The 26,205-nt window shown below is 41.4% G+C and overlaps 1 protein-coding gene across 1 annotated transcript in view; it reads left to right on the top strand.

The window, feature by feature from the left end:
• galnt13 (UDP-N-acetyl-alpha-D-galactosamine:polypeptide N-acetylgalactosaminyltransferase 13) overlaps window positions 1–16,481 on the top strand; it is a 45,410-nt gene extending 28,929 nt beyond the window's left edge. Inside the window, exons 10-12 of the mRNA XM_037110820.1 lie at window positions 1,439–1,537; window positions 2,313–2,447; window positions 12,125–16,481. Coding sequence (XP_036966715.1) covers window positions 1,439–1,537; window positions 2,313–2,447; window positions 12,125–12,265 — 375 coding nt within the window. The 3' untranslated portion in view covers window positions 12,266–16,481. The remainder of the gene's footprint in view (window positions 1–1,438; window positions 1,538–2,312; window positions 2,448–12,124) is intronic.
• The last annotated feature ends 9,724 nt before the right edge of the window (window positions 16,482–26,205 follow it).

Below are 26,205 nucleotides of genomic sequence, written 5' to 3'. Positions count from 1 at the left end.
AGTTAGCGGAAGATGCGAGTTTCTCAGGCTGTGCGGTCAGATCACTTCTCCGTTTCAGTTTTAAGAAGTGAAGATAATGAGTTATAAGTGATCATTTTGATTCAAATAATTTGGTGACACAATATCTGTTTTGTACATAATTTTAGACCTGAAACTTAAAACTGTTTTCATTAACATTCAATCATGATGCCTATAAAATGTCTGAAATAATGAAAGATGTCCATTAAGGACAAGTGGAAACAAGCCAAACTAAACAAAAGCCAAGCTAAACAAGCCAAGACAAGTGTTAACGATGGAGAACGATGAGAGAAAAAGAAAAGAAGGGAAAACAAACAACAAAATACTAACAAAAATGAATAAATAAAGGATATAATATTTGGCTTAGATTGTGTAATTGTAGAATGCATATGTGTAGGTAGGTGTGTGTGTGTGTGTGTGTGTGTGTGTGTGTGTGTTATAGTAGGAAGACATGGGAGGAAGGACGGAAATAGAGCTGCACAATATACCGCTTCAGCATTGACTTTGCAATGTGCACATGTACAATGGTCATATCGCAGAAAGCACAATGACAAGTAAGGCAGTCTTGGCCATTTTATAAAATGTGTTACAACATAGTAAAGGTGTTTATAGCAAGCTAAAATTAAGCCTTACACAGTCTGTTGTTGGAACATTTGGTCTCATCTTGAAGTGGAGAGTGTGAAGATTAACTCCATACCTGATGTGTTATGATCCCAGAACGGTACACAATTCAGGCCGACACCAATAAATGTTCAGACTTCACCTCAACTCCACAGAGCATGACTCCCTCCCACCTAATAGTTATATTGTAGTTTCTATTATTGATCAACCTGCAAGTCACTCCGCAACATAATCATTTTGCTTGTGAAACGTCAGAAAAGTTCAAGGTAAAGTCTTCAAATTTCTGAAACATGAACCACCAGAAGCTGATTTTCAAAACCGATGCCAATTAATTTTCAGTCAATCAACAACTCCATGAACAGAATAATTGTTGAGTTTTATGTGGAAATAATACAAAATGTGAGAATAATGGTGAATCTGGTGGAATCTAAAACTGAAACTTGGCAGGAGTCCTGAACATTAATGTTAAATGAGAAATGCGTTTAATTTTAATGATGACCTCACTGGTCTCTGTTTGGCATTGAACAAATACACTTGTTTTGCTGTTTGGACATGCAGCCTCCAGGACTGTCAACCCATGCATACACTATATGGATTGTAGCCTGGCATAAATAAAACACACTGCAACACTCAAGGCAGTTGTTGTTGTTGTGTTAGCCTTGTAAACTTTCATCAAAACATTGAAACACAAGACCTGCAAAGTTTTTAACTTTAAAATATACATGTTCCACAGAATGATTGTTAAATATAATATGCGTATTAGTTAAGTAACTTGTTCAACTGTTATCCCTGCCTCTAGATCAGAAATGTTGAGACCAACCAGTGTGTGGACAACATGGGGAGGAAGGAGAATGAGAAAGTCGGCTTCTTCAACTGTCACGGCATGGGTGGAAACCAGGTGAGGGGAAACACTTCAATAAAATATTTATCATCTGTAGTCTGGAATGAAATGATCTACACACAATGTCCTCAAAGTATTAAGTAGTACTAAATTTTTAAGAAGATTTTCTTGGAGCTGCGAATAGAAAAGTAGAATAAACCTCTTCTAAATTAATGTTCCTCTTGGATACACAAGCTTTGTTTTCATCTTTTCTTGAAAGCTTCAGCTCAATCGGGTTGGACAGAAAAAAGTCAGTTAAAGTCAACACATCATTTCAACACAATTCAAGTTCAGGATTTGGTTGATTCTTACATATTGCACCTTGAGGACAAGAAAGAACAGCTGTGCAGCTAGCCCGACTACAAGGGGACTGTTGGCGTTTGCATCACAAGCACAGTTGTGAAAAAAGAGGTTTTCAGGCCTGGTGCTAGCTGGTTAGCATGTTATCTTCAGACGATATCTCTGCAAATTATCTTTGATGTTTTGCCATGTCTGTTACTTCTAGAAATGTTGTTGATAACTTTATTTCTTTAAACTAAAATGTGTACATGTTTATTGGAGTCAAATAATGCATCTGTAGAAAGCATTAAAACACATTTCACAGGACCTGCACAGAAACTGACTTTCGCTCAGAACACAAGTCGGAACACGTAGAAAATATCTGTTAATCAAAGTAAAATAAAAAATAGATGTAAGCACATCCCCGTTGACTTTCGAATAAATCAGTTTGCATTTCTTGAGTGCAAAATGATGAATATTGTCATCCTGTCTGAGCGAGACATCTTGTTTCCAGGTGTTCTCATACACGGCGGATAAAGAAATTAGGACGGACGACCTCTGTCTGGACGTGTCCCGCCTCAACGGACCTGTCGTCATGCTCAAGTGTCACCACATGAAGGGCAATCAGATGTTCGAGTATGATGCCGAGGTAGGATTCACAAAGCAGCTAATTAATCTATAAACAGGCTGTTGTTATTACTGGAGGCGGATGCTCTTCACACCCAATGGCTGAAAATGAAAACGATTTCAAGAAATGCAGATTGATTGTGTTTATGTCTGTCATGAGGAGATTTCCGGGTGCACAGTGAGGATTTTGCTAGACTGGAGTACCTGTTTGCTGCCACCAGATGGCGCTTTGTGTCAGTGTTTTAGTAGCCTAGGAGCTGAGTTGCTGTTTTCCTCCCAGCAGCTGTGTCTCGCCTCTCATGTTTTCTCCTTTCACATAGTATGTTGGCAAGTGGGAATATGACTTCGAGGTAAGCTGTCCGAGTCACCACTCCTAAGAATTGCCCCACTGTTTTTGATTCCTGTGCATACAGTTTTGTGTTGTCCTGTTACACCATGTGGACTGTGAAGTAGAATAGATAATTTAAATCTTGATGTGAACTGGAGCCTTAATCTTTGATGGATTCTGATCCTAATGCAATTATTAGTTTTATTCATAAGACCTTCTCTGGAGAGTTCGCCCACAGAGAGATTATACAGTATCTGTGACATTTAAACAGCTTATTAGTTGACGCTGAACAGTTCTGTAGATGTAGAGTATATGTAACTATTTATAAACATGCCAGCATAATTTTAGTTTGATATTGTTTAATGTGAACTACTCACTCAACCTATGCTAGTTAGTGTTCACTTCAATAAAGTACCTTTTTCAAATATCAATATTTAATTTGATGCCATTTTTGATACCACAGAGAAAAAAACTACAGGGCACAACATTTCAGTAAAAGTTAAAAATACCAAGGCTGTAACATTACATTGAGGTGCGACTTCTCTTTTCTTAGCAACAGCAGTATGAGTAAACATTAAAGCATCATTATGTAACTTTTTTTAACCTTAAAATATCGGCTTCAAAATCATGTTGATGGTACAGTTTCTTCTAACAGGATGAATGGTGTCTCTGTCTCAGCCACTCCGCCCCCCCATCATATTCTGCACTATGTAACCATAATGAGAGGGTCGGATCACACGCATGCTCACTTCACTATACAAGTTTTCAACACGTAACACTGTGATGATGTGATTGTTTGTAGTCAGCACCTACATTACGTCTGACAAAGACTTACAGACCTGGGATTTATATTTATGACAGTGATGTTGCACTCATAAACTGTAGGGGGCACCAAATTGCACAAAATGCTAATTTCTACATAATGTTGCTTTTAACTTTTGCAATTTGTGTGCGAAAAATCGCTAGAGAGCAAGATGGTGCAGCTGGTACCTGTGTATTGATACTGCAGGAAAAAGAGTATTGAAACCCTTTTTAAGCCTTTAGAATTCATGTAAGAAATGTGAAAATAGATATTTTTGACTACAGTTTTTTCAACATTATTTTAACAAATGTCTCTATGTTGTTACTTTTATCAGTAAGCTGTTGAAATGTTATAAATACTGAATCCTGTGCAGGTGGACTATCAAAATAAAGTGTTACCAGGTATTTAATTTCTCATCACGTAAAATACAGCAAAGAAATGCACTCAGCTCTGCATTAACCTCTACCTTCAAGAGGGTTATAATGCTCAGTTTCTGGGCGTTCATTCAACTTTATGGTCATTTTCTTGGCTGCAGATGCTGTTGACTTGTATTGCCTTAGACGGAGAGGTCTGTCTGTTACTTAATCTACCCGCGTCGAAATAAATGGGGTGGACACATTTAGTTTACAGTCAACATTAATCTTCCACATCTGCCACTTAAAAAACAAACGATAAGCGGCCAAGTCATGATTGAAACTTGATATCCATTCTGTAAAACCAAATGTCAGAGCTAAAAATAAAGCTGACTAAATCAAAACTAAAGCAACACTGATGGTCTTTGAGGATGAAAAACAAATAACCTAACCCTGAGGCATTTCATGTTGTGTGACACAACATACAACTGTGTGAGTGAGTCAGTTTATTCATTTGTTGCACCAACATGAAAGTAAATACCAGCCAAAAAAAAAAACTGCAGATTGAAGAGCCAGCTCTCATTTTACTTAATAAAGAATTGCTTCTGCTCGCTGTTATTTTCTTATAATTTCAGTATTCGATCAAAAGCAGAAACAGATGTTACAGGCTTGTAAATGGAAAAAAATATCCTCTTCGAGCTCTGTTGACTCAGAACTCAAAGTACATTATGGATTATACAACTCAAAAAGCATCTTTTATACTCGGGGGACGGTTATGAAAGAGTGCAGTGAATACAGTGTTATCTGTCAGTGATTGAGATGTCCTCTTTCTGACATGTAGATGTGACAAAGTGAAGAAGCCTGAAGGCCTTTCCATCAAGCAGAGAACAAACCCAAGGAGAAATCCTGTCATTGCACTTTGTTCTCCGGGTGCATTCTTAATATGAAGAAAGTGAATAATTCATAAACGAAGAGGACTGGTCCCTGTTGTAAACAGCATCGGGGTTTCACCGCTGTCGGTGGCCGGGGTTATTTTTAGCCCAAGTGTGACAGACAGACAGAGGGCTGAGTCCTCGACTACAGTACCATTAACATTTCATCTGCTCATCAGTTTCACTTCCACATGAATACCTGACTTCTCCATATTCCTGCTGCATTCATTCGCGACTGTGACGGACAGCCTTCCTTCTTTAATAGAGGCTTTTTACTTTGGTATACATGTGAGGTGTTTTTAGCGTTGTAGAGACTAATAGTTTAATTACTGTAGTTTTCCAGTCGAGAGGTGTCAGGTTGCCTCAGCCAAAGCAGAGTAATTAAAGCTTGTGTTCTTCAGTGTTATCTAATTCACACCTGGTGGACAGGTGTGTAGGAGGATGGAGTCATGTGAAAGAAAAGGTTGAATTCTGAAATGTGTTTAAACAACAACAGCATCTTTAGACCAATGTCTTGTTCAGGTCACATGAAGTGGATGGTTCCTGTGTTCACGACTTGAGACGGTTCACTGACAGAGACAGTTTGACTGTACAACTGGTTGTGCTCGTATTAAGATACTGTGCATTGGCTTACATTTAGTGGTGTTAACAATGAATCATTAATCAATTAATAATTGTTAAGAATTGAATTGATTTAAAATATGTGAATCAATAACCTGATGGCCACAACTTCATAAAAAAGCATCTTGTTACACAAATTGCAAATGATCACAGATCAGAGACGACCGCAAGTCCTTATTTTGTGTTATTTAGTTTATTATTCAATAACTATTCAATTTGTTTTTCATCAAACATAGATCAATATGTTGCCACAGTCAGTAGTTAAAACTGTTAGGACGGAAATGCTTCCAACATATTTCATATATTATTAAAGATTCACTGATAATTGATTGTCAAGGCAGCCGACTATCAATTAAAGAACCTGCTTGCTTTCATTACATTGTACTCTGGCTGATGGCTCGGGTCATTCATTTGTTATGAGGCACTTCTGGTGAGTGTGAGTAAGAGTAAGAGCTCCACAAAGATTCGAAATATGTATTTTGAATTTATATGATAAAGGCAAAATATGTAGCAAAACAACATCATAATGAAGTGCTGAAGTGCAGAGATGCCCGAGTCTGTTTTCTAGTTGTAAGAAAACATGCTTTTTATAGTTCTTTAGCAAAAAATTATAAACACAATTACAATATGTGTCAAAAACCATAAAAAACAGAAACGGAGAAGACTGATATTATAATTTAAATGGGCTTTATAATCAAAAAAGTTAGGTGGGTATAGTCTTATTTAAGGACTCTTTATGATTTATCGGTGTGGTAATTGTCTCAGGTGAAATTCAGCTCAGATGTTTTGATATTTTCTTCCCTTTCTGATTAGTTGTTACATCCAGTAGCTTTAGTTTGATGTTGTTGTTGTTTCCTGTTGTGATGATTTGATGCTTGTTGCCGTAAATATTTTACATATTTTTCGCAGTGATGCAGCAGAATTTAGTTTAAAGGTCATCTGTGATGGCTTTAAACACCTTCAATTAACAGCCCAACTTAAATTAACTGTCAGTGAAAATCTCCTTTTTATTAAACTGGAAAAGTTGGCTGTGAACAACAGATGGATCAATTTAACGATACCTGATGACTCTCAGACTTACCTTCACCACCATCTGTCCCTTTCACTCCCGGCCCACCGCAGAAGCACACCTTCCTGCACATCATCACCCAATCATGTCTGACCATCAGCCGTCTGGAGGACGGCACCTACGGCCCCACAGTGGAGTACTGTAACAACCGTCCCGTACAGAACTGGATCCTCCACAACTACACCCGTCTGGAGGTGGCCAGACGCCTCTACTTCAGCCCCACTGATTATTTTCTCTAAGCTCCTGTTGGCCGTAGCGCCTGAGGTGAGCAGGTTGGTAAACGTTAGGCTGAGAGTGCAAGCTGGTGGTAGTTTTAGCTCCTGTGTAGTGAGCGTAGTGTAGTTTGTGAAGTAGAAGTAGACCCTTTGACCTGTACGGACTTTTTATAGCTGATTATTGTAGCTGAGTATTCTTTGTTTATCTCATTTTTGTCAGTGCGAACAGATAAATGCAGAGCTGGTTGCTGTGATCTTTCAGGTGTTGGTCAGAACGGGCATGAAAATTGTTTTAGGAAGAAGTAAGTAGCTTTTACGTGTGACCTTTTAGAGGGAACGTATGAGGCAAATCGTACAATTACAGATATCCCATCATGATGTGTCTGTGTATAAGGTGCTCTCTCAAGACCTTTAGCCAGACTTCATGCTAAATTAGATCTAATTTGACAACATGAATATTTGATTTTGATGTGAGAATTCACCGGCTGGCCCATGGACTGCCAGCGTTTGGTGAATGATGCCTGAGATGGAGGAGGACGTGTTTATTTTTAGCTGATTATGTAGATGCAGGGCTGATTGAAATGGGCTCGCTATTGTTTACAAGTTGCTTTGAAGTGATCCTTCATTGTGAACTGGCCTTTCACGGCCCCGGCCTCTCAGGCCACTCTCCCATTGGCCAGAAGCAGCTGTGTACACAGTGTGCCACGTAGATATTATCAAAGCAACGAATCCCAAATCAAATCAGTGCTTTTCTCCACTCAGTTGCTTATTTCCATTTATTTGTAGGCTCAGCATTACTGTTTGGTTTTTTTTGCTTCTTCCCATCATTTTCTCTCCAGCCATTTCTGATCTGCTGAGTTACACGGAGTTTACGCCTCAGTCCTGTACTGTTGTTTTCCTCAAAAAGCTAAAGAGCAATTTCACTGTAGCATGCCACAGTTTTTGTGTCCAAGCAGGGTAAATTGGGTAAGGAGCTCCCGGGGCTGCTGGTGTGTGTCAGAGTTGCAGAGGGAAAGTGACCTGCTGTTAGATGGCCTGATTTGTTGTTCATACTCAGAGGTGCTCGTGGCATAGCCGGCACAAGAGGAGAGCACGTACACGGGAGCAGAGCACCGTTACAGCAAATGAGACTGCTGCCTGAATCTGCCCTGAGACAAAAAGAAATCTGCTGTTCCGCACATCCCTCTCGATCTCCTTCCAGAGTCAGCACAAAGATCACATCAAACAGGAGCTCTCGTACCTTTCTGCAAGTCGAGCGTGCTGCCTGGTGACACGGAGGATAATGTTCCTCGTGGTTAGTAACCGTCCTCATTTAATTAGCCAGTCTCAGCTGTGCACACACTTGCACCAGAGACACCGGTTGGTTTGCTGGGAGGCTGAGATGGGAGTTTTGTATGCCCCAAAGGAGGCGTGAAATAATGATGAGCAAAGGACAGGACCTCCGCATTTCTAGTATTTTCATTAAATGAGGAATGGTTCCTCTCCCCACCGTCTGCTTCGCTCCTCGCCTCCATCTCTGCCTACGAGAGCAGGTTTGGATCTTTGAATGAAAGAAAAAATACTACTCTCATTATTGCCTAAGCCAGGTTCTCATGATTTATAGATCAGATCTATAAATAAAGCAATGTAGATCTGCTTCCAGCAGGGAGAAGCCCCATGCATGAATATGCCTTTTAAATATGCCTTTAAAGAGAAAGTATCTGTTGATTATACTCCGTCATTTGCACACTCTGCAATGAATTAACATTTCAGATTTTATTATTAAAACTGTGCAGTGAGAGCTCCACCTCAGTCTGAGTCAACACTGCTGTTAAAAAAATTAATCATTTGTTTTAATAAAGCAAGAATAAAAAAAGTAAAAGTCAAATGTCTGTTGTAGAGCCACTTTATTGTTCTTTTTTTCGTTTTTTGACAGGTGTGTAAGGTCGAACACCACCTGCTCTCTTTGTTCCTGCTCTGTTTGAACAAATGTGCCTGTAGGGCGGTCTGCGGTGTGTACTTCAAGAAAGGTGTGTGTGTGTGTGTGTGTGTGTGTGTGTGTGTGTGTGTGTGTGTGTGTGCACTTCTTTGTTTCCAGGGAGAGCATGTCAGGCCCTCCTGTTTTATAGCTTAAGATCAAACATGGCCTGAGTGTGTCTGTGTGCTCATTAGTCTGAATATCCTCTGTCAACAGTCGAAGCATAATCTCGTTTTAATGAAGAATTATGACTCGACCACGAGAGAAATCCTTCCAGTGTGCATGTTTTAATGCCATTTTTTTTTCTTGCCTTTTTTTCCCTGGCTAAAACAGAAAAAAACAAACAGATGAGGGCACAGTAGAGAGGCTCCTCAAAGGAAAGGTAAAATGTATGACATCATGTAAAACATGAAGTGAAAAGATGCTGACTTAACTTGCAGTAACAAGGTCTGCAGGTCCTTCATATTTATGGTGGTCTATTCTTGTTCCCTTAGTGCAGAAGAAAATAAAACAGTTCTCAAGACAAAATTGATATAACGTTAAGAAATCACTTCAGATTCGATTGGATAAAGTTACATCCAACACTTTAAGATCCAGTGTCTAGGATTGGATGGCATCTAGCATTGTAGATTCATATTGCAACCAACTAAATACCCCTCACCTCAGCCTCCCATTAGGTGGCTACTAAAATAAAAAAAACTCTTTAGAGCCAGTGTTTGGTTTGTTTGTTCTGCACTGTCTTAATTCTTAGCATCAGTCATTAATTAAGAACATAGATATAAATAATATATTCAATTTCTGCCAATAGATCAGTCCTCTAAAACCTACACACATAATTTTTTAACATAATTTTCCCACTCATTCTCTCGTGTCAGTGTTTTCCTCAGCAGAAGCTCTTCCTTTCCTCACAAACCAACTTCAGTTTCCCTTTACTTCTCCGCGTGCGATCATTAGGACCAGAAAAAGCAACTCGAGTGAGGGACGAAATTGCGGAAGTGTGAGACTTCTGAGGGAATGAACATAAATGGTTAATCAAGGCCATTGAGAGCTCTCTTCCAGTTGTTAGTGGGGGGTGTTCACTCCGGAGCTCTGGAGCCACAGAGGATTTCTTTTCCGGTACATGCTCATGTGACGCTCGAGTTCAGCTCATCACAACAGGTGTGCTTCTCCGGTCTGGACATTTTAAAAGCACTTGTTCCTGTCTTCTGGCTCTTCTGGTTTGTGTGATAAAACAGAGTGCAGAGACAGGGCGGCAATGTGCGGAGTGTAAATCGCGACAAAAGAGACAGAAAACTGCTAGGTGCTGCAGACAGGGGAGATGATTATCAGTGGGATCGGTGCTACTGGCCACCATTACAACAACTCATTAGATTATCCCAGATGTCCACGATATTACTTATGCAGCTGTTTGGTTTCAGTCGGAGTAGAGAAACAAGTTCCTCTCAGGCTTTTTTGTTGGTCTGAGATTCTGATGTTAAATGGCAGTAGAAGATTTGAGCAAGTTGCCATCAACCTTGTTAGCAACATCGACCAAAATGAATCCTCCTTGTAAACCTGTCATGCTCCGTCTTGATCCCCTAGTAGCAGATAGAGTGCTGGGGGCAGAGAGGTTGTTCAGGTGAATATATCAGTCTATTCTGCCTCACTCATTGATCCTGTATCCCCTGAGGTTTGTGCAAGTTAGAGTCTTTGGCCCTGAAACTCTGAAATATCAGGTATTGATAATCCATGGTGCTTTCTGTGCTGTTTAAATAGCGGACTGATTTGTAATTTTGCCTTTTTCTCTGAATCCTTCACTCAGTTTTGTCTTGCATCTGTTATATTATGTAAATTATATATTACAGATGCCATGTTGTATACTGTATTGTTGCTTAAACACTTGATGGTAGTGTCATCGTGATAAGCAAAGTGACAAGGAGCAGTGTGCTGTCACAGAACATGAGGATCATACACACACTGTGCTTGTATTATTCCTATAATCATTCAGTAGCATCAGTGCTGGAATATAAGTGCATTAATTCAAGTACTGTACTCAATACTCAATGCAATATTTAAATACTATTCGTACAGATGTATTCTTTTGTTACATTTGAACGGAATGTGAATTTTGTGTACTTTTCCTCTGCTGCTGAAAACAATCGAGCAGATCAAACCACCTCTGTGATAAAATATTTAAAAGGAGACATGACTACAGATCATGGTCAGGTCCCTGTTATAGATTTTTGCACTAAGGCGTTCCTGCAACAGCAGCCTTTGGGAGGTGTACATTGACGTGTGTGTTCTTTGGTGGTGTGGGGGGCAGGGTGGTGTTCGTATTGAGCCACCCCCCCCTTAATAATCAACAAAAAAAGTCTGCGCTCAACAGTCGATCACAGAGAAATCCTCTCTATAAAGTGGCAGTGATAACAGCTTCCTCGCCAACAGGAGCCTCAATTCTCCGATCAGCCTCGCTGCACGTTGTGTTGTATAAGGGGGCTCAACTCTCACTTCCTCTTGACTAGAACATCCTGCTCTCTTGATGTTCCTATTGTTTCTTTTCTTGCTCCAGCTACAGTCACCGACCGTAACAAGCTCAGGCTGTTTACCGTGTCGAGAGGTATTTTTGTGAAATGTGGGAAATCAATAGTTGAAGTGTGTCTGTGAAGGTTTTGTTCTTAGTCATCCAGGTGGATTCAACTTTCTCCACAGAGGAGCTGGACTACAGTCGATGAATCAGGTTGAGGGAAACACTAACTCTGAAAAACAGACAATATATTAAAGGGGCTCTGTAGACCTTCTGTGTTGTGCTGGAAGTCAGTCGTTTGTTTTTGTTAGCTGGCTCTAACTAAGGTTTAACTCTTTTAACACTATCCTTCACAAAGAAATCCACTATCCAGCTGCCCAGTGTATCTTTTGGTCTTTTAATCTTCTTATCAGGTAATAAAAACAAAAAAATGAGTGGTTATTTGATTTTTGTTTTGAAAATAAGAATATTAGAATTGAATTGAAAATGTCGTTAAAAGGATTTTTTTCTATATTCTAAGACCACATGTGGTCATTGTCAAGTAAAGCGAGCCAAATACAGGCTAGCACGTGTTGCATAATAAAAATAATATTTAACTAAAATCAAATAACGGCTCAAAGTTTGTTTTTAATACCTGTTTATGAAAAGAAAATGTAATGTCAAAAAGATGCACAGACCTCAGCAGCAAAATCTCAATCAAATTTTGACGTGATGGGGAAGGTCTCGTTTTTCATGCCACATTACAATCTGCTCACATTTAACCAACAAAAAAGTGATTCAAACACGTTGTAAATTGCTACAAATTGTACCATAGAGCCCCTTTAAAAACATTATAAAATGCTGGATTATTTGCTTGGGTTTCTACATTAATGTGTACATGTTTACGTCTGACTGACTCTCGCCATCTTCCTCTCTCCAGCGACTCACACTGCTGCACGTGAACAGCAACCAGTGTCTGGACATGCCGTCTGAGGAGGACAAGATGGTGCCCACCCTGAGAGACTGCAATGACAGCCGCTCTCAGCAGTGGCTGCTCCGTAACATGACCCTGAGCGTCTGATCCCTCGCCCTCGCCTCTGCCCCCCTCCACCACTCTCATCCTAAACCAGTCCTGGCTCTCCACACCCTCACCAGGTGGCTCTTACCACACACATCATACGCCTCTTCCTGTGTCAGCCTGGCCAGCGAATGCAGAGATTCTAGGCAGCAGCAGCAGCAGCGGCGGCTTATCTTCCATTACGGAAGTGTCTCCTTTTACAGGTTTGAGAGAGGCCGGCCCAGCCATGACGAGCTGTGGCTTTGGGGACCTCGTCATGTCCAGGCAGGGAGAACGATGTGTGTGAGCTCTGTTTTATGGAGAACACTGAAATCGAAGCGCTCTCCAGTCAGCCAGCTGCTAGCCCGGCATCCTCTGTGCTGCTCAGACTGCTGCTTAGCTGCTGGACAAACAAACCGAAGAACATCCATAACAAGAATACTGCAAGGCACGTCTCCGCGATGGTCTGCTCTGTAAATGACCTTCCTTCCTCGTGCTGTGTACAGTACATGCAGTGCTTTGGTTCTCACTGTAGGTACAATCTTAAAAGCAAGACTGTTGTTGTTATAACTGCTGCTCACATCTTTCCATATCAGTGTCTGTGCTACATTAAGATAACAGGGAAGTGTTGCCGTTAATAGAGCCCGACCAGTACTGGAGTTGTGAAGCAGACGCTGATGTTGACTGCTGTAGATACAATGAAACATAGATCAGTCAATCTGAAATTTGAATTCGATTGTAGTTTTTAGGATTAAACACACTTGTGTCCGGTGTGAATGGTGCCTCAAACCTTGATGTTATAGAACATCGCTAATATAAAGAATATATATATCAAATATGAAAATAGATAAAATGAACTAACACTATCAACAGAAGAAACAGCAGTGCTGACATTATGTCAAAGAGATCTACGTACTGTGTTGCAGAAATATATGTAACACTGAAGTTAGCATGCTAACCAGCTAGCCCCAGCCTGTCCTGTCTCGTAATACCACTTCGTAGCGGCGAGAGGTTAAATAAGTAGCTAGCTGCAGCCAGAGCAGCAGTTGTTTTTGGAACTACTTTCAAGTCTTCATATTCTACAAATTACACCTTTTAAGTCACTTGCATCATTACAACATCCAGCCTGTTTAAGGACCCATACATTTGTATTCTGCTCCGTTGAAGCTAGTTAGCCTAGCTTGCTAACACTGGAACAAGTTCTCAGCAGCCGTTATTTTTTTATTGATGTTATTTCAGCACCAAGGCTGTGGTCAAATAGTCTGTTTTACTTATGAAGGGTCCCGGCTGAGTAAAAATGCTCTCAGTGCTAAGCAAAGTTGCTTCACTGCATCCTTTCATATCCCCTTTAGCCCAGGCTGCACTGGACCGCTGTTTGCGAAAGGTAAGGAGATAATGCTCTTCCACACTTCCTTCCCTCTGACATGTTTTTGACAATTTGACCGCAGCCCTGCTCAGTGCTGTGTTCTTCCAACACTAAACAAAGGAAACAGCCTAGGTAGTATTAGCTGGCTCAGATTGTCAAACCTCACAGCGACAAGCCGTCCTATAACCTCAGCACCCTGTCCCCACCTTACGACTAAGAGAGGGAGCACAGGAATCACAGATGAGACATTTATTATTTCAGTTGGACTTCAACATAAAACAAATTAAACAATGTTTTTATTAACATCCCTTTAAAGGATGGCTATACAAGAATTGCCAACAAATATGTACCCAGCAGGTTTACTCATCAGCAGTCTATCTTTGGCATTTCTCTACTGCAAATTCTTGTTCGTTGTCATTTGACATTTAGGCAGATAATATCTGTAATACTCCAATGTTGGCGGCTTCATTGGTTTGGCTCTTTTTATTACGGATTTTATGGATTTATTGGATGTCTTCAGTTTGTAACAATAAGCTGAAGATTTCAAACCTCTGTCTAAAAATATTCACAGACTGCAAGGCACGAAAATGACTTGAATGATTGCATAATGTTCCATATAAGTGAAACAGGAATCAGAGTTAGACGCTCAGATGAAAATGTGAGGTGTCCCTTTGGATCGACAAACCGTTCGGAGGGTTATTTACACCAGGCTGGTTGACAAAACGAAAAGAGAGGCTGTGGGTAGGAAATGGAAAGTAATTGAGACTCTGCTCCGAGTAGTGGTAATTGATTTTAAATGAATGTTAGAGTTTTCCCCTTAATGATGATGACTGTATTCTGCACTGTGTTACCACGGCTGTCTGAGAGTGTCATCACTAAAAAATTAACACATCACCTTTATCAGATTCCTGCTAGTAAGATGTTCAAATTGTTTTTAATCTGTGGAGAGATCATGAAGTCTTGGAGCTGAATAGTGATGTGTGCCTTTAGAAAGTTGTTTTGTATTTGGTTCATTGTTTTTTTTGTTTGTTTTTTTTTAGATGATTTAATTATTTTGGTGGTGAGAGAGGAGACTGTAAAATCTTCGTGGTGGCGCTTGGTTTTCATTTTAGGTCAGCAAGTTTCATAGTAAGTGGGTGGTGATTTTCCATGAAGCTGTTAATACCGGGTCACACAATAGTTTGCCTGCATAGCAACTTACAAATACTAGTTGATAATCACAAATTAAGTTGCCAATTTGCCAAGTTTAAATCCCAAATTACCTATTGAAGCCTAATAATATCTTCATATCACTCAGATAATACAGAACAGGGTAAAGCGGTTCATCTTAACAATCATTCAAGTGCCTGCATATAAAAACTGTGTGTGAGAGTGTGAGAGAAAACCTAATTATGGATGTAATAACTGCTAGAAGTTCTTCAGTTTGCTCACCTGCAGAAATAAGACAGAAATTAGTTGTAAATTAAAATGGCATGATCGGCAACAGTTGAGCAGAAACCATTTTGGGCTAAAAGAAAATATCAAAGAAATTAATTATTATTCATTTCAATTAAATCTGTTGCTTGGTAATTACAACCCACTTACTATCAAACTCCCTGGCCTGTGAAATTGAGTGTCCACATCTTTTTTTTTCATCATGAGTCAACAAAAAGAGCTACTGCATGTTGATATCAAATACTATCTCATATATCATCAACTCTCCATCAAACATTTAGTCGGTATTCAGCATATCAATACTCACCCATCACCCACGCAAATGCGACAGGTACTTCTCACTACATCATCGATCAGGATCAGGCAGCAGATGCTACTGTACATAATGCTGTTGACCTGTTTCTATCACCGTTATTGTTGTTGTACATACAGAACCAATTATTTTTCTAAGATGCTGTAAAAACTTGAACACTCCTCAGAGAAAAAGACGTTGAATGGTAAAAAGATCATGAGGTATGTTTTCATTCGGAAATCGGGGTAATAAAAACGAGTGCTTACCTTGGGTTTTGAAATTGCAGTGTGTTTTGGAAATCATCATCATCAGCCCCGCGAAACCAATTCTCAGACTACCTAAAGGACCTTAGGCGAGCATACATGAGGGAGCAACTAATGGTGAAATACTATCAATGCTGCTTGAATACTGAATCCTCGCCGAGCGCCTGCTCGGCATTCAGACTCAGATTCAATCACCTCTTCTGTGTTGCGCGCACACATTTATTGTTTTTCATTATCTTAAAGTGCATGGTGTTGAAATAGGAATGTAATGTTTCAATGTACTGGTTGCAAAGTGATGTTACCTGTTTGTACATTTTGCCTTTTTTTTTTGTAGAAAAAAAAAATGACTGAACATAGATTTAATTTCAGTGTCAAGCAGCTGATGGAAAATGTGAACACTGGGACGTCACACCGACACATCAGTTGTTTAATAAAACCTTGTTCTTGAAGCTTTTAAGACCCCCGTACATGTCATTATCATGCCTGAGTGTGTGGGCTTTTAAATGTGGTAAATTACAGCCTCTCTTCTGCAGTGGCCGGGGAACATGTGTAACAACAGGATGCTGTACGATATTGATGGGTGTTATCTTCCTCTTTTGTCCAGTATCTGTAAAGACACCTGACACTGTCCGCTTTTGAAGGTCCAGCTGATGAAGGTACCTCTGACACAGCTCATTATTCTGTACATTAAAGTGAGAAAGGCCTGACCTTTCAAGTGACTCTGGCTTTGTTAAAGTCTGAAAGGCAAAATGACTCCTTCCTGAATGGGACACGAAAAAAGGAAGAGAAAGCCAGAGGGTCAATAGAGGGCAATGGAGATGGAGAGCGGGGGAATACCCAGATGACAATTAGAGTGGTGAATATTAAAAGGTTCAGAACTTATAATTACTTTCACGACTGTTTCATTTCTCAGTATTTTGATCAATTGGTTAATGATTTATTCAAGCATAAAAGTGGACAAAATGCCCTTCACCAGTTCCAAGAGCATAGGATGACATCTGTAAAATGACTAATAAAGACTGTTAAAAAAAAAAAAAAAAAAAAAGTGAAGAAGAAGACATCTGTGAGTTGGTTGTTTTGTCTGTCTGGAGGGTACAGCTAGCCTGGCTCTGTTGAAAATTGCTATTTCTGCTCTGACGCACCAAACCAGCATCAGCGATCTAGTGGCCACGAACTGCAATCTATGAAACTTCAGCAGACAGCTAACTAGCTCATCCGTTCTGCCTCCGTGTGAAAGGAAATACCTCTTTACACCACCAAGAGGTGTTTGTCTGTGTTCGTTATTTGCCGTTATAACCGCCTCTAACTGAGAATATGTCTGATAGCACGATGCTGGCACTGGCAAACAGACTGAGGTGAAAAATAAGGGACAAGCTTTAGAGTTTTCCCCTTCTTTTGAAATTCTTTTGTACTCCCTCACTGGTGGGGTCTGTCACAGATTTTCATGATCAGTTGGCTGAAAAGCTGAAAACAAGGGCCAACGAATGGCAACATTGCAGGACATACCACAAAAACTTAACTCCTGAACTTGGAGTATAAGGGCCTTTGAGGCTCTTATATCTTGTTTGTTTTTATCCTTATTTAAGTAGGCATACAGCACGCTAGCTGTCACCACGCCAGTCTTTATGCTAAGCTAAGCTTACCAAGAAGTGCATTTCCCAAAATGTATGTCACATGTGTGACATTTACACAATCATTTGGAGTCTCATCTCTGTCGAAAAAGGTGAAAAATTGCAAGTATTTTGTTCATGGCGCACATTAATAAAAGCAGAAAAGCTGTTAACATTCTCAGAGATGCAGAGAAAAGCATTCCCTTTTTTAATAACTCAGTGTTTCTACATACACATATGCTGTAAATTTTCATTTCCCCTCTCTTTGTTTCTCTTCTTAATAAATATTTGCAAGGCTTTCCGAGGTAGCCGCTGCAGAGGTATTAATAGTTGTTGTTGTGGCGCTGACAGCACGCCGGTGCCTCACCACACTCTCAGCAGGGACGCTGACTGTGGTTTTTAGACAGTCTCACACCTGTTGTAAGCAAAACCCAGGATGGTTAACTGGGCCTGGGAGGATAAGATAGTGGGTCTGTGGCTGGGCCAGGGGAGTCCATTAGTGGGTGAGATGCTTTAAAATAACAGCTTTAATGGAGGCCTTATCTGTGGCTCCCTGTGGCTCTCGAAGGTAGTACATGATCAGAGCTCCTCACCATGGAGGCTGTACAGTTCTCGACTATATAAAGCATGAGCTCATCTAAGCTCAGGAGTTGTATAACTGTGTCTTAAATGAACACCTTGGTTCTTCAGAGACCAAGGACCATATAACATGCTGTATAATTCCCTCAGTTTATACAGTCAAGCCCTGAAGTTCATCCTACCATTTGTTAGGACATTTCTCCTGTGTTTCTGCTGCTGTAACGTTCACCGGCTCTTTAGAAACCTGAAGCATGTATGAGCAAGGAAGGTTATTTCCCTGTTTGGCTTCATTTCATGTTGTTGATACTATAAATCAATGCATATAAAAGGTAGTATACATTTATTTGTGTTGCTTTTATGATACAGCAACCAGAGGTGGAAGAAGGGCTCTAAACCCTGAGGTAAAAGCACCAAGTACAACAACGTAAAGAATTCCCCATCGGGAGACTGCAACCTCGCAAATGTTCAGGGTCCCATAAAACAATTTGGGAAAAGGGACCCTAACGGGCTCTCATATTAGCACATTTTTTAGCAACAACTGTAATAAATCCCTCCTAGGAGAGTGGGAAGAACCGGCAATTGTGGGTAATGTAGGCTCCAGGCTGCAAAAAGCAGTCCACCGGTCTGGCATTTCACTCTGACACCGTTGGACTCATTGCAGTCACAGTCTAAACAAAACCAGAGATACCATGTCACACTTTTTCTTTTGAAAACCTGGCACCTACATTACCCACAATGCAACATAGCCAGTCAATCAGGCTACATGCTGCTTCCTCTGGAGTCACAAAAGGCTTCATACTAGTTTTTTTCACATATGCAGTGTTGCGTCCCAAGACCTGTGAACAAAACAAAATTGGTGGATTTACCCTTTAGCAACATGGCAGCGCGGCGTGCATTTGTCGTGTTGACTGCAGCAGACCATCTCTGGCTGTGATACTGGAGAGAACCCAGGAACAGAAACTCTCAAATTCAGGAAATGAAGACAAATCAGGGGTAGCTGATGACGATGATCATATTTTCCGTGCCGAGTGTTCAGTCAAATTGCTTAAAGGCAGCGTTGGGGCATGAAAGTGACGAAGCTAGCTCAGAGGTCATTGGTACAGTGGACCGCTGCAGGCTGAGCAAATAGCCATGTCGCAATGAACACAAGACAATTACTGTGATTTTGGCTGACTAATTTGTTTAAGTGCCTGTCATTTACAAGTAACAGTAGCCTGGGGGCACCTATGATGTGTTTTGCAGTGACAATCTCCTGATTTCTTCACCTCTGTAATCTTTTCAGTGTCTCATTAAATGGGAACCAAAGGGAGCAACCCTCCTAACTCGACAGGCCATAAGAGGCCCATCTTCTTAGATATATGAATTAGATATTTATGTTCATTAGAGCATATTGCAGATCCAAGAGGAAACTGACAAAAGATACAGGACTGAAAGAAAAAGGCCCACTGAAACTGACAAAAGAGGCAGGACTTAAAGAAAAAGGCCCACTAAGAAATCCATCTGCTACTTCAGCACCACGGACAGCGTCTTGGATTTATCAATACATCGCGCAGAAAGACAGCTTGGAAAAGCACATTGCAACACAGCGTGGTGTGCCTGTGGACCAGGGCTATGTGGCACTAAAAAACAGCAAGATGTGATGCCATGTTGGTCCTGAAACTGACCAGTCACGTTTTTCCTTTCTTTTCTTTTCTTTTCCTCTTTTTTTTCAGCAGGCAGGAAGTGCAATGGATGAGGTTTTAATCTTCATAACAGCGACACAAGGAACAGGGCAAACACGAAGTACCATCAGGGAAACAGGAAGGGAAGGATAATGGAAACTACTTGACGATGACTGAACAAAAGACCGGACTTAAATCTAAACTAAATGATGTGGTGCAGGTGGAGCGAGGCAGAGAAATGCAGGTGAGGGTAATAAACAGGAAAAACACTGGAAACAGGGAAGGTACTGATAAGTTGGGAAAAAAAGCTTGGAAAGGGGGAGGGAGATGAAGAGCAGGTGCGAAGGGAAAGCAGAGAGGGGGAAAACCGCAGGTAACATGGCTGTTGCTTATTAAACAAATACAAGACAGGTTTGGAGGGAATATATGGCTGGTGGAGAAAACAGGAAAATAGGAAACAAAACAGTGGGAAAAGGCTCAAATCACACCACAAATCCTACAGAGTTAATTGACAGGACCATGACAGTCATAGCTTAGCCACTCGGGGATAGAAATTGGAAAAATACGCACATGGAAGACGCTTGTTTAACGTTGTGGAAGGGAACCCATGTTTTCCTAAACCTAACCAAGACAGAAAATAGTAGACAGCCATGTGTCTAAAAGCCGTTGTGTTGCATTTTTCACGTCAAAGAATGGTTTCAGGGTGTCCACAGAGAGGATGAAAATGGTAAACCTTGAGACCCGGCCAATCAGTACTGTAGTAGTCCATCTGTGGCACCTCATCATGGGTTTCAGAATGGAGTTTAGTTTACCAGTCGCTCCACCTGACAGAGCGCCAGAAGCAGAGGGTGTTGTAATGTGTCCTCATGACAGAAAAGTTGATAGATGACACAAAAACCTCCTGGACATGAAGTAGTTGTGAATGTTCCCTTTGACGGAGACTTTGATGAAAACGTAGATCAGCTTCAACATAAAAATGATTGCTTGCCTTTCTGGCCAACAGATTTGTGCTCCCAGTAGCTTAAAGTCCATATGATAGATTTATTTTATGCTATAAGACTTGCAGAGACCCCAGAATTTGCATTAACCGCGAGTCAAACAAGAGAGGCTGATTTGCTCAAAAGTGGGCGGGGCATGACACAAGGGCAAAGTACCTGGGTGGGTTGCTCTCATCTGTAGGCTAAGACATAAAAGGCCCATCATTGGTACCAAGTGAGGTGTCTGCACAGAGCCTGAAGAAGTGTCCGCCGCAACACCTTTCCTCAGACTCCTGAACTCATCCTCCACACTCCACTCTATAGAATAGTTTGTTTTCATATTGCTTTTTCTGCGATGTAGCAAAAAGGGACTCAAACTCGTTTTGCAACCTTGCCGGTGGAAAATGATCAATAAATGAACCGTGAACCTTGATATTTGAACGTGTCTTCGTACAAGAATGTATAGATCTAAGTCTATCCCATCACGGTTGTACTTCCCTCATTCCCCAATTTCTGCCATTGCTTACAAATCAACAAGAAAAGGTAAAAGGAAAAACAAACAGATAAATGAATTACAACGCGCTGTTAGAAATGACAGTTTAAACTGTTTTACGTACAAGTATATAAACCCAGGCAGGCGGAAAACACGTTTTTTCATCGCTCTCAAACCAAAGCTCCCACTTACCTTCTCCACCGATGCTATTATCCAGGCCACCTCTCAAGGACACAGCAGCAGGAATTGAACCGCTTACCTCCTGGTTATGGGATTCTCTCCCTAACCTGTTTCCATTTGACCAATCGTGACAAGAAGCTCTTCACACCGCCGTGCCTCGACTTAGAAACGCGATGCCGTACATTTTCTGTCCTATTTCTCCGCGCGTCTCCTGTGTGCTTGATTGTACACCGGCCTCTCACTGCTCAATATATAGGGTTCCGTCAACTAAGTGAATCCAATAATGGGTAGAGGCAGAGTCGGGGAGAGAGAGGGGGAGATAATCAACCCCCTGGATGTGCCTTTTCGTCTCACTCGAGACCGGAGGAGAAATCCTGCACTTAATTGTTGAGGGGACCTGAAGTTCCAGAGCGCCTGCATTGAAAAGCAGCTTTAATTAGACGTGGTTTGAGGCCAGTATCTCAGTGGGGGTCAGGTCCACCGCCACGGGAGGCACACACACACCCACGCACACAAACACAGAATAATGTACAGTACCTGTCCTCAAATGAGCTGAGCCAGCCCCGGGGATTCAACCAAGACATTTCTGATGTATGCTCGCAATCTCTTGAGTAATTTTTATTGATTTGCAGGGAGGAAGTGGCTCTAACAAGCTTCTCCTATGTGATAATCTCCTTTTAGCGACGAAAGCAGTGATTAGTAGGAGGGACCCTGCTGCTTTCAGCTGTAATTGTATAGTAATCAATCATCAATCTCCAGGAGCTGCTCCACAACACACTCCTGTTCGGTTGCTATTTTTGACCACAGCGACAGCTAATAAGGCCTGGCTTCAGTGGGGGGAGGAAAAATCAACAGGCTACACCAGAGCAATATCTCCATTTGCTTTGAGAGTGCGCCTATTCAGGAGTGTGCCTATAATGCTTCTTCATCTGAATAGTTTGCCCTCGTTGGGGGTTCACTTTGTGGTTAAATGCTGCTGTTTCTTTCACCGTCGCTCATGAACAGCTGTAATGTCCTTTGATTACCACAAGATGCTGACAATCTCATATGTCCCTTGGAGGCTCCATATTTTGACCCAGTTGCTGCACCCCCATGGATTCACTGGTTTAGCGATGCCGCTCATCCACCACATGGTTTCACATTACACGGCCAGCATGAAGGGGAGCCTGTTAGCGCTCCAGCATCCAGCGAGCGCGCCTCAGATCATGTTAAAACCCAATCGTCGGGAGATGGAAGAAACTCCTGTCTTTCATGCAGAGAGGATTGTTTGTTTGAAATGTTCAAATCAATACTGTGGCGGCAAAATAAGATTAAAAGGATTTTTTTTTTTTTTTCCAGGGAGGAAGTCGTAAATTTGATGTTGGGCAAATAGAAGAACAAATCCATCAAAGTCAGCATCAAAGCTGAGGCGCGCGTCCCTGCTCTCTCTCTGATTGTAGAGATTATAAAGGAAGATGGAAAATTAGAGAAGATTGTCTGAAGTGATTGGCTGATCTTCTCGGAGAAATGACCTCAAGTGCTATCCCGGCTGATTCGGAGAGGGGGACAAATGCATCTCGTGCCCTACATTGGTCTGATTAGATTAATAAATCAATTCCGTCCCCAACCCGCCCATCAGGTTTTGCCTGGGCTATTTTTGTGAAATGGGTTACAGAAGATCAGCAAAGTATTTCTGATCATTGGCTAACGGCAGTTTGACATGCACTCCAGTGAGAAACCATATGCAGCCCACCGATCAATAGAGGGGCTGAAAGGTGGGTTTTCTGGAGACAATGCCGAAAATAACCTCTTCGCTTCATGGAAACAAAATGTGCAGCTTTTTCCAAAAGCAGCCGTCATTAGATAAGAACTCATCTGCATATTCCGGTTTAGTGTTTCACAGTGTTACACATCAGCTGCCTCCTGGTGTGTGACAAGAACAAGCCCGGACCTTAACCTCTTTCTTGTATTAAGCTGTCAGTGACAAAGCCTGCGTGTTGTGCAGAATTAGTTTCTGCGGGGTTGTGCGGTGTTTGAATGATGGTTCAAATAAGGTTTTTCTACAGACTCCCTCACGGCTGATCATTCCAGAGACATTCTCTTTACACCACATACCGCTATAATGTGTAATTGTTGCAGTGATTGTTACTGATCCTGAAATTAATCCGCATGGAATCGGAGTCGTATTTGAATCGGGCTTGTTACATACTGTTTTTCTGCTGCTTGTTTAAAGCCAGTATTTCTGCCCCTACAGTTTCAGATTGCAGTTCACATAAGCACCACTGTCGCTAATATTACATTTAATCCAACAGCAAGAGGGCCAGCTTGCCGTCTGCCTTGCCGGCTTTTAATTTTACGAAGCTTTTGCCAACAACTTAAAGCCAGCCCGGGATTTACTCGTCTCCTCCCGCCTGGTGAGGTCACTCTCTCTTTCTTCTTCTAAGCTCCCTCTATCGACCTCCTCTTGGGTCTTTTTGCCTCTGTCATAATGTCCCTGGAGACTTCTGAGCCTCGTTTCATTTCCCGCCTGGCCAGCTCCAGTGCTGGTGCCATTCTGGCGCTGCTCCTCATCAGCATTCCTCGCTCCGGGCCAGCTCATGAGCTCGCGCTGTAAACACCAACACTCCCCCCGGTGCTCTGCGCCCCGAGTCAGCTAACTGCATTGCTAACTGAGCTAACTAGCAAATGGTTCATTGGAAACAAGTAAAGCTATCTGTCCATCCGTAAGCTTTGTAAATCGTAGGGAGTAGTCACCCTTAGTGGGTCACGGGATCTGACATGAACATACAATTTTCTGCCAAAGTCGGGCGAATGCATCACATCCCCATTCCGGAGCTGCTCCCCATCACCATTACACGCTCCAGATCTAAAAATGTCTCCCTTCTGGTGATCCAAAGCTTCTGAACCAGTGCTGTGAACACCAACACTCTTTGGTACCTCCACATCCAAACGAAGAGCAGCTGGAGGACATCAGAGGGAAAACCAGAATACTTTTCCCCCCTAAAATATGATCCACTTCCGCCGACATCATTGGTAGTGTGTGATTTAGGGCCCTAAACTCTTCTTGGGGGGATCATATGTTCTCCCCCAAATTACACAGTGAGATAACAGGCATTTAGGGAGGAGAGTGTGAGAGACTGAGTCATCTTTCTCCCTTAAACAAGTGAGTGTACGATCAAAATTATTTTTGAAGCTTTGTTTAAAGGTGTATGTTAGCGGACTCCGTTTCTAAACTACTGTTAGCAGAGAGAGGCACCGAGACAAAGCACTCTTTCATAAAGTCACATCAATGAAATCACAGAAAAGTCAACAGTCCAGCAGCATAACACGACTTCAACAAACAGTCCACAAGCTTGTTTGGGCAACTGAGAGAGACACAGAAGGTTTCATACAGGTACATGTGGCCGATAATAACGTGACTGGTACATGTAAATCGCTTCAAATTATTATACAGGACCTATTTAAAGGTAAAATAATCACAACATTTTGCTTTACAGGCTCTGGAAAAAAATATTTTCCTAATCAAGTTCTCCCCATGAGTGATGGGATCCTACATGAACAAACAATTTTTCTGCAAAAGTCAGTTCTTCTGTTTTTTTTCTGCGTGCTTTCTGCTGGTTTGAAGAGGGCGGTAATGTCACCTCCTCACTGTGCACCAGCATCATTTGAATCAGAATCTGATGACAGCTGGTGGATTGTTTGTTCGCTGTCAGTCAAATGTAATCAAACCGCATCCACACAGTCCTGATGAAGCAAATTAGCTGCGAGTTTGACAGTCAAACTCTGGATAAACAACACCTTAAAGATGTTTTTGTTCTTCCGGACTTTGACTGTGGCGTATTTAGTCGTGAATATCTAAACTTATAGAGAAATACTTTGATTTAAAGTTACTTTAAGATGCAAGAACACTTGACAGTGATGCAGACAGATTGTGTCATCAAACAACCCACTGCATCCTGAAGCTAATTGCTTTTTCTAAATGAACGTGCAGCAAAGACACTTTGACAAGAGCGGTGGAAAAACTGTGGCTATGTATTGCGAAACACAGCAATTAAAAAAATTCCAGCTCATAGTTAGCACTCACTTGGCCCGTCCAAGCTAATAGCCTTATTTTTGCTTTGCAAATATGTGAATAGCCCTCTCCTCCTAATGAGGGCCAGAATGCGTGGTGGATGACCCATGTCCCCCTGCACTCATTATAAAAGCACAGAGTCCTGCAAGAAGCTGTGGCTAATGTTCACCTGGCAAATATGACGGCCTGGTGACTGCTGGGGGAATCTTTTCCTGTCTGTCTGCCTCGAGAGGACTGAATCAGAGAGCCTTGCAGACAACACTCGCAGGCACATCAACGTTGCACTGAGCTGCCATGCAATCGTTCATTTGGAAACGGTTATGTCAGGCCTTGGTGCTGTTTTTAGAAGCTACAGTAGGGCACGCTTGGCTCAGACTGGACGTGGAATATCATGCGTAAACCACAGGGAGCTACAGGATAATAGAAGCGGTAGATTTCGCCTGGAACCAGACTGACTTGACGACATATTGATCCCTGTGAGCTCAGACAATGGATCCAAAAATGGTTTAAAACTGCTTTTGTAGACATTTGAAGGATCAACAGATGCTGCGTGACACGACAGCAGAGTCTAAAGAAAAGAAAACCCTGTCTCGTTCCTCAGTGATTAGCTCGATTCAGAAGTAAGGATGGCCAATTGGAGAGCATTTATTTTGTAGTAATGGTAACGACTTACAGTAAGGTACACAAGAATGTGAGTAGTTACTGAGGAGCGACTGATGAATGAATCAGGAACAACTTGATAGTTAATAAATCGTTGATGAACAATTTATATACATAAATGTAACTGAAGGACTATTTAGTACATAATGATAACTTAATGGAGAACAGACAGGGGGATATGACATTAATGAATCATTAGGTAATAATTAGTTCATAAATATCTGTGAATCGACATACTGACCACATTCTGCATGAGCTGCTCCTGGTAAACTGTCATGAACTAGTGACGACTCATTAATCACCAATGATGTAATCATTAGTTACTCTATCTGAGCAACTCCAAGTAAAGTGAAACATAAAACTGAGTAGTTACCTAATGTTTTAATTTAATACTAATT

The sequence above is a fragment of the Acanthopagrus latus genome, chromosome 9, assembly GCF_904848185.1.
Source record: "Acanthopagrus latus isolate v.2019 chromosome 9, fAcaLat1.1, whole genome shotgun sequence".
NCBI classification, from domain to species: Eukaryota; Metazoa; Chordata; class Actinopteri; order Spariformes; family Sparidae; genus Acanthopagrus; species Acanthopagrus latus.
The sequence above is the reverse complement of the archived record's forward strand: the minus strand, read 5'-3'. Positions and strand labels throughout refer to the sequence as shown.